The sequence below is a fragment of the Hoplias malabaricus genome, chromosome 3, assembly GCF_029633855.1.
Source record: "Hoplias malabaricus isolate fHopMal1 chromosome 3, fHopMal1.hap1, whole genome shotgun sequence".
Taxonomy (NCBI): domain Eukaryota; kingdom Metazoa; phylum Chordata; class Actinopteri; order Characiformes; family Erythrinidae; genus Hoplias; species Hoplias malabaricus.
The window spans coordinates 16099038-16115063 of NC_089802.1; the positions used below are offsets into that span (position 1 = coordinate 16099038).

Consider the following 16026-nt stretch of genomic DNA (forward strand, 5'->3'; position numbering starts at 1 on the left):
GTCAATCCTGCCTCTGCCATCAAGCTTTATGTAATGCTAACCAGGCAGAGACTTTGAGAAAGCCGAGTTAGACATGGTGTAAACATTCACACAATTATATCACTTTACCATTCTAATAGACTTCTCCTAATGCTACATTTGTAGCTAAACAAAGGAAAATATGGTACAATTTCTACTGGTCAGACATCATGTTTTTTTTCTTTGGGTTGTGATCTTATTAGTCCATGTTCCCTATCTATCTATGCAATAGGCTGCTAAAAAAAAGAGTGCTCAAAGCCAATTACCATGACAGCATTAATCCTCTCACCCAGAGACTGTTGCTAATGCTGTAGTAATAGCACCATGTGTTACCTTACTGAACAGACAGGAACTCATGTTCAAGAGTTTATAATATATTATTTATATATTTATGATATATTACAGTTATATTGATACATATTTAGATTAAAATAAAATAATTTAACATCAAGACAATATTTCTACTAATTCACACTATAGTCTCATAGCTATTAGTATTTTAACTGGTACTAGCTTTTTGTAGACCTTAAAATAGTGCCAACTAGCATGGTGAAATAAAAACCCACACTTTTAATGTCACTTTTGTGTCCAGTAGATCTCTGTGTAAAAATATTATTAAATAGGCTACCTGTTTAATTTTGGCTTACATTTCAAACTGATATACATTCACAATTTTATTGTAATTTATACTGTATGTTTGGTTTCCAACAAATCCACTTCTGTATATGTTTCAGTAGTGCCATTGTACATCCTTCCTTTGGCATAGCCATGTAACAGCAGACCAAACTAGACAAATAAGGAAGCATAAGGAAGACTTTTGAACTTGTTCGAGATCCATACCAGTTTGATCTGGAAACGTTTATCACATTTAACGTCACATGCAGTGTATTGTTTTACTCGGAAAATAGTATATTATGGTTGTATAGGAGCGTCTTTCTCACTAAGCTGTTTGGCTGGTTTATACAAGGTGAAAAGCTAGTGAGATGCAGATGAGGTTGTCTGAATGAGTTACTGCCAAGACCAGCGCTGGCTCTAGAAGCTTTCTGGTGTTAGGTAATAAGATTTCGTGGTTCTTTTGGGTTTGGCACTGTTAGCATGTGCAATTGCCAGAAATGTGATGTGTGTTTGTGTTGCTTTGTTTTGTTAAATGGCGAAATAAAATGCTAAGGTTCAATGACTGGCCAGACTTTATATATTAATTTTGTAAAACTGCTGCAACCTCTTACCTCCAAAACTGTCCTTTTTTAGGAGAATGAAAATTGCCTTTAACTTTCAGTGGATTTTAATCCAAGCCATGCTAGAGTATTAAGTGTTTTCTGATAATCATGACATTTTTACACAATGCAAATTTTTGTAAAATTTAAACATGAAATGTAATAAATAGTTAAAAACAAAAGAGCACTTGGTTACAGCTTGAGAAAAAGCTATGCACTAGGTTGCACTATTGCTTTAATGCACTATTGATTTAAATTGAATTAATTTTTATTTTGTTTAGTGCTAAACAATTATGATGTGGTAACCCTGTATTCTGAAACCTGCATTTTTAAAATTTATTTATTTATAATTTTAAGGTTTATGGCTGTATGGTACTGAACATCTAGCAGTACAACTGTGGTGAATAGAAGGAAAATCCATGTTACGCATGGAGCCCTACGGAACTACACTGGACCACAGCCAGTCACAGATGAATGGACTGGACAGGTCACAAACTGGATGGCATAAACCCACACATTCCAGGAGCAGCAGCACTGCATCTTCTCGCCACTCAAGACAGGTTTGGTCCAGTGTCTTTACCTACAACAATATATTGTTAATATATTAATACATTTTTCATATAATTAATTTTTCATATGATTTCAATAATTCTGAACTCCCTACAAGGGGGATGACATGTTTAAAACAGATTTAGCTCAGAGATTTTGATACATGCAGGTGAAAAGTTTTCTGTATCAAGGAGGGGGCAAGTAATCATTGGAGAAAATGTCTGAGCTCCTTTAAGTACTGCCTGTTGGAGTGTAGTAAACCCATTGGACAACATGTAAATCTCCAATTAAAAAGTCAAAAGCCAAACAAGTCTTAACAAGTCCCTCAAATGCGCTTTGCTCTTAATTACCAAATACATGTGATGTGGGATGGACATTAGTTAATGAACACATAGTTGTTTACAGGTTGTGAATATTATATTTAGGTATTACAATATTAGTATTATATCACTTCCATCACCTCCTGCTGTGGACAGTCTACTTAACATACAGTTTGTGTAAGGGATTAATTTCTATGGTCTCAATATTATTACAGAACACTAAGGACTGGGAGATAATGGAAGACCTTCAGGCAGATACATGTCCCAGTGGAGACACTGTGCAGGATATAAATCCTCCAGGCATTTGTGAAGGCTACCTGATGAAAAGGAGAAAATGGCCATTGAAAGGCTGGCATAAGGTCAGTAGAGTTAACAACTAAATTGTATGACATTGCCAGTTTATGTTCTCAACTGAAGTTAATGTAACTAAATTTGTCTGTAATCCCTAGATCAAACTTTTATTATGTACAACCCCATTTCCAGAAAAGTTGTGACATATTTTTACAAACAAATTTTTAATTCTCTGATCTATGAAACATGCTCTCATTTAATAAATCATGGCACAGGGGTTCATCAGTTTCATTGGGCATGTGTGCAAAACACTACTCAAAATGGTTCTGGAGGCAGTGCTGCCTTCAATACAGAAGGAAAATAATGTGATTGGTTAAAAGGGGTGGGGAGAAGATTTTCAAATACAGTAATAAATAAATAAATAAATAAATACACACATAAGTCATTGGTTGGCATTTATGTTATTTTTATGTTGTTCCCAAAAATTCTCATTTTAATATGTTCTAGGATTGGACAAATAAGTTCTAAAACCTTTCTGTATTTTCCAGAGATACTTTGTGCTGGATAAAGGGATCCTACGTTACTCAAGAAATCAATATAATGCAAGTAGATCATTTATGTTTTTAAATTAATTAAATTAATTAGGTTTTATGTCTTTGTTCATGGGTTTAATGACTCCTACATAAACTTGTATATCAAAGGGATACTATTGTTGATAATGTATTGAACCTTAAATAAAATGAATGGATTAATAAATAATTTTATGATCATTAATTCACTGTGACTTAGAATTAGCAAAAAAGTGTGTGTTTACATTTACATTTACATTTATGCATTTGGCAGACGCTTTTATCCGACTTACAATTCATTTTGTTTATGAATCTTTATACAACTATATTTGCTGTATTCCTTTACAACCCCATCTTCACACAGATTTCTAAGGGGAAGTTTAGTGGGTCGATGGATGTTAGTCTTGCAGTGATGTCAGTCAATCGAAAGGCAAGACGTATAGACTTAGATACAGGAGACACTCTCTACCATGTCAAGGTAAATTAATTTATTTGATTAAATGAATACTGCAGTAAATGATAAGTTAAATATTTTTTTTATCATACATGTTTTATGAATGTTGGTTTTCTCATGATTCTTATCAAGGCGAAAAGCCATGATCTGTTCTACATATGGGTGACCAAACTGAGTGCCCATCGGGTATATAAGAAGAATGAGGCAGCACAAGTTCACAATGGCTTCGTGCATGCACTGAGTCATGGCAGTAGTGCGGTTCAAAAGAACAGTGTCATGCAAGAAGTGGTAAGCCTGTTTGAGACCCCTTAAACTCTTCTAGCTTTCATGTAAATAAACACAATATCAGTAACTTCACCTGTAAAGGTCATGAACAGTTGGTAGTTTGTAGTTTTGCTTTGGCACAAAACAAGCTGGCCTTGCAGCATCACTTCTAAAACAAAAAATGTACCCGATGTTTCTCCTTTATACATTGGATATTGAAAGTAAGCTGAAGTCAATCCTAAAAGTACATGATCACAGAACAAAGATTATTACAATTCATAGATGAAATCCAGTAACAATTTGTATACACAGTGCTAAAAATTATGGCTGGGATGCCACCATCATCATTGGCATTTTTAGAATTTAATTTGTTAAAGTAGTATGGAAATGGTGCTTTAAACGGTTTAAAGTGCAAACATCTGCAATATTGTATATCTTAAATTTAATTAAACAATATAACCTTTCTAAATACTTATGAATAATGTTGAAATTATTGAAGTACATTCAAAATTTGCAAAACAATTTTTGAAAGATGTAATATTGTACATTTTCTGATGGATAAAAATGGATGGATAATGGAATTATGAATTTAGACATACCTTTTATTCTGAGAGGATCACAATACAAATTTGAGTACTGTATCTCTGAGGATCTGGTGGATATTAACCCACTGTTTGAATTCGTTGAAGTTACTGTTTAAAATCTGATGTTTCTGTATCAGCACCTTTCTGGCACTTATCTGGCTGATATGGCAAATCCGAGCACAGACCTGTCCTCTGCTAATCCTGGTGTGAATGGGAAAGTGTCTGCCTGGCTACAGCAGGCCCAAGACCCTGACAGCTGCACACAAGGTATTCTGGCTTCAGTAAAAGTCTACAAGTTTGGGTACAGTATTTAGAAAACATACCCACAATTGAATGGGTTTTGAATGTATGTATTTCTACAATACTACTACTACTACTACTAATAATAATTATTATTAACAATAATAGTTAAAAAATATGATCAAAGGCTGTCTGGCTTTGGTAACTCTTATTTTTTGATGGTAGATCTTGATGATTCTTTACATTGCAATATTCTCTGTGTTGCTGTGCAGAACTGAACCACTGTCAGATAGATCTGAATGATCTGAACCAACTGGTCCAGAAGCTTCACTGCCTTGAAACAGGTCAGGGTTTTAGCAATGGAGAACTCCAGAGGATCATCAGCATGCAGGTGAGCTGGTTAAGCATAATCTTCATTTGATGTACAGATTCCTGATAGGGTATTTATTGACACATTTTCTTGTTTCTATGTCCCAAGGGCTCTTCGTTTTATATGTTATAGATTAAAAAGCTAAGGGGATGTTCAGCAACCAGCATAAGTGGATGTAGTGCTTTTGAAAACACTCCGCTGATGACCTTCCATTTGGTTTATATTTGAAATGATAGTAACTGTTTAGTTACCTTCTGATGATCTTTTCTTTACTCACAGAACCTTTCACTTGAAAAGCCAAAGAAAAAATATGGCAGAATGTGGGGCCACTCTCGCACTCTTTCTCGGGTTGAGGCCCTTGGAATGGTGAGCCTGCCTTATGATTGCATTTTTGGAAACAGTATTTACATTTGCCCAGTTGGACTCCACCCCCATTGGATTTGTTCTGTTTTTTATTTATAAGTTATTTTATTTCAGAGACCCTTGTCTGTTTTGTGTTAAAGCTGGAATAGGTGATTTAATAGACAGCAGTAAGCATATACTAGTGTTTGAATACATCTAAAAACAGTTCCACACCATGTTTTAGCTCTAATGCCACTTTAAAGCACATGCAAAATAATTAATGAAAACAACAAATTCCTCCATACACTTAGCTGCTCTTTTACAGCCTGTCTGTGCCCTCAGGTTCCTCCCCTTTGGAGAAGCTAACCCAATGCTTACTCTGGTTTGCCCTCAGGCTTTATTCAGCCTCTTTTTGTTGGAACCATTTCATACATCTGTATTTCTTTGTTTTGTAGTGCTAGCAGTTGTAAATTTGCCATTCTTCCAGCTTCCAGTCTGCTTGTGTATGTGTGTGCATGTATGTATGTAGGTAGATATGCATATAAGCCATCCAACCATTTCTTTCAATCTGAGTGAAATGATTGGCTGGATTAAAACTACAGTCCTGTGGCTTATAAAAAATATGTATTAATTGTCAAAGGATTTGATTTACTTATTGCTATCTAGATATAAATAGTATTTAAACTGTGTTTAAGACAGACCAACTATTCTGCCTTTAATTGCTGTAAAAATAAAAACATTTAAAAACATTTTTCTTTGTGCTGTGTCAGTTAGTGTAGAGAAGCAGATCTCTCAGTAATATAGTACATTCCTTTTTTACATTAAGCCACTGCGTAGGATTACTAAATCGGTGAGTCAACACAAGACACCACTTCTGAGACTTTGATTAGCAGTTGAAACTAGGCCATTTTTCATTTTCAGTGAAACGTCCTTATGCATTCTACCTTTCAGATTTGGTAAAAAGTTACTGAACATAACTGGCTTATGTCTCCTGTTCACAACTAGCAAGCACATGCTATAGCAAGCTAGCTTAGTTTTAACATGTTTTAGCATGGCTTTACTAGTGTACTATGCTTGAGGCTGCTCTCTAACATGTCTTTTTGAGAGGAAATGTGTATAACAGTAATCAAATCTAAGACGCAACCTTGCATAATATCAGCATTGTCCCTGTTTTCTGTGTTGTCTTTGCATCTCCAGTTATCATCCAGCCACTTAAGCGTTTCTTCTAACTTGGGCACGTCTGTGCCCTCTATCCCGGACTATGTCTATTCCCAGCTGGCCTACAGCTCTCCAGAGAACAGGAAACTCCACCAGGATATCTGCACTATGTCCCAAAAAGGTGAGGAGCATCAGATTTCAACCAACATGCAAAAGAATGGAAAATGTCAGATTATAGCATTTTATGATTCAGCAGGACCTTACATGTGTTAAACCAGTTGTTTTTCCACTGTTGGAACACAAGACAGTATATTATTTTCATATGGATAGTTAAGAAATGTTAGATAAGAATTTATGACAAATTTATGATGCTGGATGGCATGGTGGTGCAGCAGGTAGTGTTGCAGTCACACAGCTCCAGGGACCTGGAGGTTGTGGGTTCGAGTCCCGCTCCGGGTGACTGTCTGTGAGGAGTTTGGTGTGTTCTCCCCGTGTCCGTGTGGATTTCCTCCAGGTGCTCTGGTTTCCACAATACAAAAACACACATTGGTAGGTGGATTGGCGACTCAAAAGTGTCCATAGGTGTGAATGTGTGAGTGACTGTGTGTGTCCTGTCCAATGATTGGCTCTGGACCGTGACCCTGAACTGGATAAGTGGTTACAGATAATGAATAAATAGATGGCAGCCTCAACATTTCTAAAATAAAACTGTATGTGTAAATCAATTACATCTTACTACCTGACTTGCCATGAATTTGGCCCTATGGGCAGATATTACAAACCAAATAACTAACTGATTATTATTATTATATATTATTTAAATTTTTTCTGTAAAAGTCAACTTCCTGTATTTACAGGTTTATGATCCATGAAGTGGGTCTCCCACATGGGCTGAAAATAAGTTTAGTACAGAATCTCTGATACATCAAATGCACTAGATTTTATAAAACCATTAAATAAAATTGTTAAAGAAAATTAATTGACAAATTTCTGCTTAAAGACTGGTAAGAAATAGTTTGTCCTCTTTTCCACAAAGTGTATGCATCTCTGAGGTCAGTGCATGAAGCTCTGTCTCAAGAGCGACATCGTCTACAAGAGGCATGGATCAGTGGAGAGCTCCGCCACAACACGTCTGCACAGATCAACAACCTGTGCTCCACTCTGACTGAGGTGAGACTACCACACAATATTCATGATACAAAGTTTTCCAAAGAAGTTCAGAGGACCTCTGAAATTGTAAAATAAATGCCCTAAGAGTTTCCTTTCCACTCCTGGCAAGCATTTGGATTCATCAGGAAGATAAGGTTCCTACGGATAACCAAGTGAACATTTTATTTGAAGTAGACTATATGAAAGTATTTATATTCAGGATAAAACATTGAAGGTTTTGCTTTTTAAATTGAATGTATAATGGCCACTAAAGACTACTCATAGGCCAAATTAATAATTGAATTTATCTATCCCTAACAAAAAGAAAATGCTAACTCCACTGCTAGGAATAAGACAATATTAAAAAAAAACTGGAACACACAGAAAGCTTCAGTGTTATTTTCAGGGAAATACTTATGCTTTATTAAACATAATGCAAGGCTTTTGCACTTTTTGTTACACTTTTTGTTGCATGGAGTGTATATTCATTTAGATGTGCAGTCCCCTCAAACAGAAATCCACTCTTCTGAGGAATCCTACTATACTGTGAGACAGAAAAAGGCGTGTTTACAATCAAGCTAATTACTCATAATTCTTTGTGCCTCTTCTGTTATTTGTCATCCTAAATCACTTTACATGTGGTTGGGCTTCACCTGCTTAAACAACTGTCACTTTCTTTTGCCGCTATATGTTTCTTAAACATTGCTCACTTTATGACACTGTATACCTCTGTCCTATTCCTTAGTCTGAGGCTGGACAGCATTGCTCTGACCGTCCACCCTCAGTAGCAGACTCAGCAGCTGAGTATTTTGATGCTTGTGATGACATCGGTGGAAGCTCCTCTGAGGCGTCGGATGAGTCAGGACTGAGTGATGCATCCAGTAACTCAGAGCCTGATGAGGGTCATGGTTAGTAACCATACTTGAATTAGATGAATCACTTAAGGATTTCCCCCATCGTGTGTTGAACTGTTGTGCCCCAATTCCGATATTTTCCCCAACAATATTGAGATAATATATTAAATGCTAGTGAATGCAATACACAGTGGATAGTTTTTTGCACTTTATCTACTGCCCCAAATATTTGGAACTATTATATTGTAATAGATTGTGGTACTTTTTTTGGTCCTGATATAACTTGCAGTGACAGCTACACGGAAGTATCGAGCCAGTCTTTCCAAAGCCCTTTCAAAATCCAGGCAAGTACTGCAGAACACAGGTCGCCGGACCACACTTCCTGCAGTCTGCCCTGATAACAGCCATGTGGGTCTCGTGGCCATCCTTTATAACAACATTGGCAAAGACCTGTCACATGTGTCTATGCCAGCAGCCCTGAATGAACCTGTCAATTTGCTCCAGAGACTTTGTGAAGAGCTTGAATACTCAGAGCTATTGGACATAGCCAACAGGACAGATGATCCGTACCAGAGAATGGTAATGATCACAACCTTGTTATCACCTTGTTAATTCATATTCGTAATCATATTAATCATGGCTCTTTCAGTCACAGAATTTAAAGGACTACAATATAGTTTGCCTGTAATTTTCATTCATAATAATCTTAAAGCTACATGACACCTTTATGAAGGATGTGAGTTAATGTAAAAGCTGCTTTGTTGTCACCCTAGACCCACACAGAAATCTAGTATAAGGTAATATCTATGTATAAAATAATATTCATTTGTTTTCTAGCTTGTCATATATGCCAATATATTTGAACATTTTCATCATACCACAGCTTATACAAAGATACACTATGTGGACAAATGTTGAGAGACAAGTACATCAGATCTTGTGATATCCATTCTCAGTCTATAATCAGTAATATGGAGTTAGTCCCCTCTCTGCAATTATAACAGCTTCCACTCTGGGAAGACTTTCAGAGGGTTTTTCTTTTATATGTGCACATATTGTCATATGACAGATATGGCCATTGATGCTTGTGTGAATAAGCACTTTCAGATGTTTACAGATGTTTATATCAGTTGTCTTGAAGATTTATGTAGTATTTATATAGTTGTATTTACTATGACCTACAGTAAAGAGAAACACAGCAGTGTCAGTATGTTCAGTAGATTCTTTCAGGTCATTTTATTTATTTATTTATTTATTTAATGTTCTTCTGTCTCTGTTTAGGTTTATATTGCTGCCTTTGCTATTTCTGGATATGCCACAGCTCAATATCGTAACCGATATAAACCATTTAACCCAGTTCTGGGTGAGACATTTGAGTGCATAAGGGAAGACAAAGGTTTCCACTACATCAGTGAACAGGTGTGTGATCATTTCAACTGATTTGTGTTCTGAAAAGTCTATTTATGAGCTGTTTTCCACTCAATAGTTTGTCTTTTAGGTTTGTCACCATCCACCCATTTCTGCCTGCCATGCTACCTCAGAAAACTTCACCTTCTGGCAGGGTAGGTTATATAACATACTTTAATAGTCCTTTAAATGTAACAATCCAATATCCAGAGTAAAAAATAAATATCCGTTTGTGTTGATTTCATTCTGTGTACAGACCAGAGGTGGAAGAATAAATTCTGGGGAAAGTCTTTGGAAATAATGCCAGCTGGAATGGTGAATGTGACTCTATCCAGGTGAGAAGGTCCACCTTCCTTGAATGAAGGCTATTGGGGCTCTTGAGAGGTTTATATATTGTGATATTCCTGTTTGATCCCTGGTGAAGCCAGGGACATGCTATAGCCCAAATGACCTTCGTTCTCCCCATCACTCAGCATCATGCTAGCCAAGTTAGTGTTCTCCTCCAAGTGTGTTAACATGTTTAGTGGCATTGTATTAGCTGCAGTATTGAAGGAAACATGCTAGACTGATCTCTCTATAAGAGATCTGTAGTATTCTGTGATTGGAGAAGTCCTACAAAAGGGACGGATTCGCCAACGTAAAAGCCCTGATCCTTGATATATGTCCTAGATGTGGAGATCATTACGAGTGGAATAAAGTGGTGACATGCATTCACAATGTCTTCAGTCAACAACGTTATCTAGAGCACTATGGTGAGGCTATCATTAGGAACCTCAACAGCTCTGTCTGCACATGTAAGATCACATTTGTCAAGGTAAGAAACATTTCTGATTACTGAAAAAACAGGAATACATAATAATTTAAATTATTTTAATCACCTACCATTGACATTTTATCAAAACTATGCAACAAATGAATTTGTAGAAATGCTTCAAAATTTTTTAAAACTAACAAAGATCAGATAAAACATTAAATTAACCTCCTTGCTTCTGCACTGAATATGCAGAGCAACAGATGGATTGCATGCTAGCTGTTGAACTGATAAAATGGACAGTGAGTGTAGAAACAAGTAGGATGTTTTAATGTTATGGCAGATTGGCATAATCTTGATAATTGTAATGATATTTGTCTAAAGTTAATGTTTTAGAAAATATGAGGTTTTGTTGCAACTGAAATATAGTGTATAAATTCATCTAATGGAAAGAAGTATCACTTTGATCTGTTATGATATCAAGAACCCCCTTCTCTTCTCAGTCTCGCTACTGGGGCTCAGATACAAATAAAAATGAGGTTCAAGGCCAAGTGCTTGACAAGAGCGGTAAAGTTGTTCACCGATTTGGAGGATTTTGGCACGAGGGGATCTTCTGTGATACATTGCCCAACCCACAATGCATCTGGAAGCCAAGTGAGTACAGAGTAGTTTTGTGATTTTTGTAGATTAAAACCACAATCAGTAGTAGCATGAGCTGTGGGACTGTGATAAACCTAAAACGCAACCACAAGACCCCAAATTTGCAGCCCCTGATAAAACATGGCTATCAGCAATGATGAAACGATATGTATTTCTCCCATTTGGGTTTAGAGAACTCTCTCACAGTAGGTAGACTAAGTTCTTCTATTTAAGTCTTTACATTTCATTTTTCAAATTAAAATTTTAATATTGACTTTGATAGAAGAAGCAGGAGATGTTTTTACCATGACTTTAAAGAGCCCACCCTGGATCACCACCTTAACATGGTGGAGGGGTTTGCATGCCTACATAAACCTAGGAGCTATGTTTTGTTGGGGGCAATAGCCCCTGGTAGGAACTCCCAAGGAAAATAGCTCCTTGCTAGGATTCTGGAGGGTGCAGTAAATCACACTGCTTCACGGCTGCCCGTTGTCAGCGACTCTGTTTATAATTTTTATGGACAGAATTTCTTGGCATAGCCAAGTGGCAGAAGGTGCCCAGTTTGGTGGTCTCAGGATCCCATGTCTGCTTTTTGCAGATGATGTCTTGTTGGCTCCATTGAGCTGGGACCTCTTCTTGCTGGACCAGTTTGCAGCCGAGTGTGAAGTGGCGGGGATGAGAATCAGCACCTCCCAATCCATGGTACTCAGTTGGAAAAGGGTGGAGTGCTCTCTCCATGTTGGAAGTGAGATCCTGCCTCAAGTGGAGGAGTTCAAGTTTCTCTTAGGGATAGGGTTAGGACATCCAGGAGAGACTTGGAGTGGAGCCGTTGCTCCTCCATGTAGAAAGGAATGAGTTGAGGTGGTTCGGGGATCTGTTCTGGGTGCCTCCTGGACTCCTTCCTGGTGAGGTGTTTCAGGCATATTTAATGGGGAGGAGACCCTGGGGAAGAAGCAGAACATGCTGAAGAAGTTATATGCCTCAACTGGCCTGACAATGCCCCAGTATCCCCCCAGAATTGCTGGAAGAATTGGCTAGAGAGAGGGAGGTCTGGGTTTCTTTACTTTGACTGCTTCCACCATGACCCGGACCCGGATAAGTGTTGGACAATGGATGAATGGATTAAAAGAGTATCAGCATTTTTAATGGTGCATTAATGTGTTTGTATTGCATTGGTGTTATATTTTAATGACAGTTCCATGACAGTGTCTGTTTATTGCTTCCTCTTCACTGTCTTCAGACCCTCAGCCCAAGGATTACATCCTGTACTATGGTTTCTCCAACTTTGCACTGGAAATGAATGAACTGACTCCTGACCTTGAACCTCTACTGCCCCCCACAGACTCACGCTTACGTCCAGATCAAAGGTGAGGCTGTGAATCTGTGGCCAAACATGGCAAAATATAGGGTCAAAATATGATATTGAGATGCCTAAGTGCTGCATTAGCATAGAGCCTATTACTGAAAGTTGACCAGTACTCCATGTTAGCTAAAATAGAAGAACCAGGCAGTTGTATGTTAAGCTCTGTAGTTGCATTATGTTAACAGGAGTTTGAATATAATAGAAAAAAAATGTTACAAGCTTCATGAATGGGGAGTGCTAGATAATTGCTGGCAATGATTAAATTGTGGATAAAAAATTAAGTATGTAGATGAAACAGTTGTTTGTGGGAATCCACTTAGCACCTTGCACCATACACTGCTGTAGGGACAAATGCTGTTTATGCTTCTAATATTTTGAGTGTCATGGCATTTTTTGTGGTTAGGATGCTGGAAGAAGGCAGAGTGGAAGAAGCAGACAAAAAGAAGGACGAAGTTGAAGAAAGACAAAGAGAGCGAAGAAAAATGTTGTCCAAGAGAGGAGAGGAGCACATTCCTCGTTTCTTCAGGTGAAACAACTGTCCATACTGCTTTATATTTTGACATAAATTGCACTACATACACTTTGCTAAAGTAACAGCCTAAACTCTTCTATGATAACTTTAAACTAAAACATTGCTGTGAGAATTTGATTATATTCAGCCACATTGAACCTTAGTTTATTTCAGGTACTGATTGTAAATGATCACAAAGGTGACTTCTACTCATAGCAGTGGTATAGGTGGAGGACCATTACTCCAGAAAATGCAGTTGTACTGCTTTACAGCCCAATGCTGGACATTTGTCCATGTACTTCAATGAGCTGATTTGTTATTCTACTATTTAAAAAAGGTTTCTATAGGCATTTGAACATATCACTCTCCAATTGTCACATTGTGGGTGTTGGGGTGGTCAAGGAGTGGGGAACAGGGACAGAGGTAAGTGCAGGAGACTTTATTTAAAACCAGTAAACTAGACAAAATGGCGGAACACTGAGCAAGGTAACTAAAAACTGAGTTAGGTTCTAAATATAGAACAAGGATAGAAAAAGCTGACCACAGAAACTAAATGCTAAAGAGCAGAACAAACAGAAACGTTAAGACAGAACTAGATACCATGTACAAAGACTGACAGCAGACAATGACCCACCACTAAGGAACACAGACACGGGCTATGAAAGGACACCACAGACTAGAAACACCTGGGAACTAATCAAGACATGTGACACTAGAAACTCAAGGGAGAATAATCACAAGACGGGGTAACAATCACATGACAAGGAACCAGAACAAACACAGAGCCATGTACTCCTTTACCACATGGCAGAAAAGAAAAGAAAAGCAAAGCAGGAACACACTAAATAGGGCAAAATTGTGACACCAATAAAAAACATGTATCTCCATTTTTGTCAATATTTAGTATAGTGAATCATTTGAACACAGCAGCTGTCCTTCACATTGTGTGAAAATTTCATGATGAATGGACCAATGCTCCAAAATGACTTGCAATAAAAATTATTTTTACATTGACTTATACCAAAATTTAAGAGGCCCAGCAGGTAGAGTTGCTGTCACACAGCTCCAGGGTCCTGGGGTTGTGGTTTCAAGTGCTGCTCCATGTCTTTGAGGAGTTTAGTGTGTTCTTCTCATGTCTGCGTGGGTTTCCTCCTCCAGTCCAAAAAGGTGTGAGGTGGCTGGTGCCCTCTTCAGGGTATGTTCCCACCTTGCACCCAGTGATTCAGGGTAGGCTCCAGACCCTCCATGACCCAGAACTGGAAAAGTGGTTACAGACAATAAATGAATGAATGAATATTTTGCCTGTAATGTTGGAGATGTACATTTACATTTACAGTATTGAGCAAATGCTATTATCCATGTTTTCCATTGGACAGTGACTATATAGGAATTGATATGTTAATTAATGAGTGCTCTCTCTCTTTTGTCTAATGCAGGAAAACTTTGGATGGTGCTGGTAGAGATGTTTGGGTGACAAATGGAACTTACTGGAAGTTAAGAGAGAATCCTGGGTTTGCCTACATTAAAAATTTGCAATTATGGTGAAACAAAAAACAGAGGGAAGAAGACGGAAAAAAAGGAGAAAGTGAGGGACACTTCAGACAGTGAAAGACATCATAGTCATGGTTCTTGACAGCTGACACAAAAATGAATTCTGGAGCATGGATGAACTACCCAGAAGTCGCATAGTAAGGACAGTGCTCATACTCAGGATGATGGTTTCCATATTCTCTCTATTGAAGAATTGAAACTTTGTCCTTTAATTTCTCAACTGACTCTTTCTGATTTTCGAGTGCAACCTGCAACTCCATTTGCCTTCTCTTTCCAAATACTTTATGCCTGTTGCACAAAGGGCACACATGAACCTGATGGAAGTGCATTCCGTCAAGACCATACCAAAGGACGTGGGAAAATCTGATATAATGGACAGCACTGTTCAAAAGTCAGAGAGCACCCTTTATTTATCAATTACCAGTCAAAATGCCATTAAGTGCAAGTTATTCATCATCCACTTGCACCAGGCAAGAGAAAGAGAAACCTTAGTATCAAACATGCTTAAGACGTAAACCATGTTCAGGATGTTTCTGTCCATCCTTCCGTGGTGAGAAGACTGCTCTGTAAGATGAGCTTGGGCCTTCTTATGTAAAGCAGAGGCCCTAAGAACTCTACCTTAAATCCTCAGAATTCTTTGTTATCCTACAGTATATCATTTTTCTTCTTCTTCTTCTTCTTCTTCTTCTACACTTAATACAACCAGATATAGAATGTGTGGTCTGATTTAGCTTAAGCCTTAACTCATCATCCTGATGCAGATCAGTAGCCATTTGTGTAACTGAAGATAGACGGACTGAGAATAAAGGGCTCCTGTGTGGCACATGTGGTGACGAGATTGGGACCTCAATGATACCACAGTCTGGCCAGGAGTCCAGGCAACTACAGTATGTCCTGCGCCTCTGCTGGAACAGATGATTTATCTCCCCTCTGCTGCTCACAATACTACTGGTCAAATTTGGCCATATGAGATTATTCCTTCTATTCAATTATATACATTCTTAGAAACAAAGAGTGTGCCCTTTTGTGTTAGTACAGTACTGTACAGAAGTCAGAGGTCACCTTTCATTTATTTAATTTACAGTCAATATCATCAAAAAGGTATTAGCAGATACAAAGTACAAAGACTCCTGACAACCATGCACGACCTGGCCGATTAACAGAACTGCTACCATTAGATAAACAATACCTAAAATATTAGGACTGATAAACATGTTTAGTTTGTTAAATATAGGTTTTCTATTAATATTTTATTTGGATATGAAATTAATGGACGTTGGTCTAAGTCTTATAAACAAATGGGTGTCAGTTAAGTATTTTGTTGTGAAGGTAAAATGCATGTATTTTATGTATATATTTATTTATTTATTTTCCTATTTTTAAAGCAAAATAACACCTATTAGTCAGTATAATTCTCCTTAGTAAATG

The 16026-nt window shown here is 37.6% G+C and overlaps 1 protein-coding gene across 1 annotated transcript; it reads left to right on the top strand.

Annotated features, from left to right (window-relative positions):
• Positions 1-1660: 1660 nt before the first annotated feature.
• On the top strand, positions 1661-14592 carry osbpl7 (oxysterol binding protein-like 7). Its single transcript, XM_066665385.1, has 21 exons — positions 1661-1792; positions 2317-2460; positions 2941-2994; positions 3326-3439; positions 3548-3699; positions 4391-4530; positions 4776-4894; positions 5153-5239; positions 6042-6065; positions 6413-6554; positions 7410-7543; positions 8268-8430; positions 8666-8955; positions 9658-9795; positions 9875-9938; positions 10040-10118; positions 10453-10597; positions 11038-11188; positions 12414-12540; positions 12940-13062; positions 14484-14592. The coding sequence occupies exons 1-21, from the start codon at positions 1661-1663 to the stop codon at positions 14590-14592; spliced, it is 2631 nt and encodes an 876-aa protein (XP_066521482.1).
• Positions 14593-16026: the final 1434 nt, after the last annotated feature.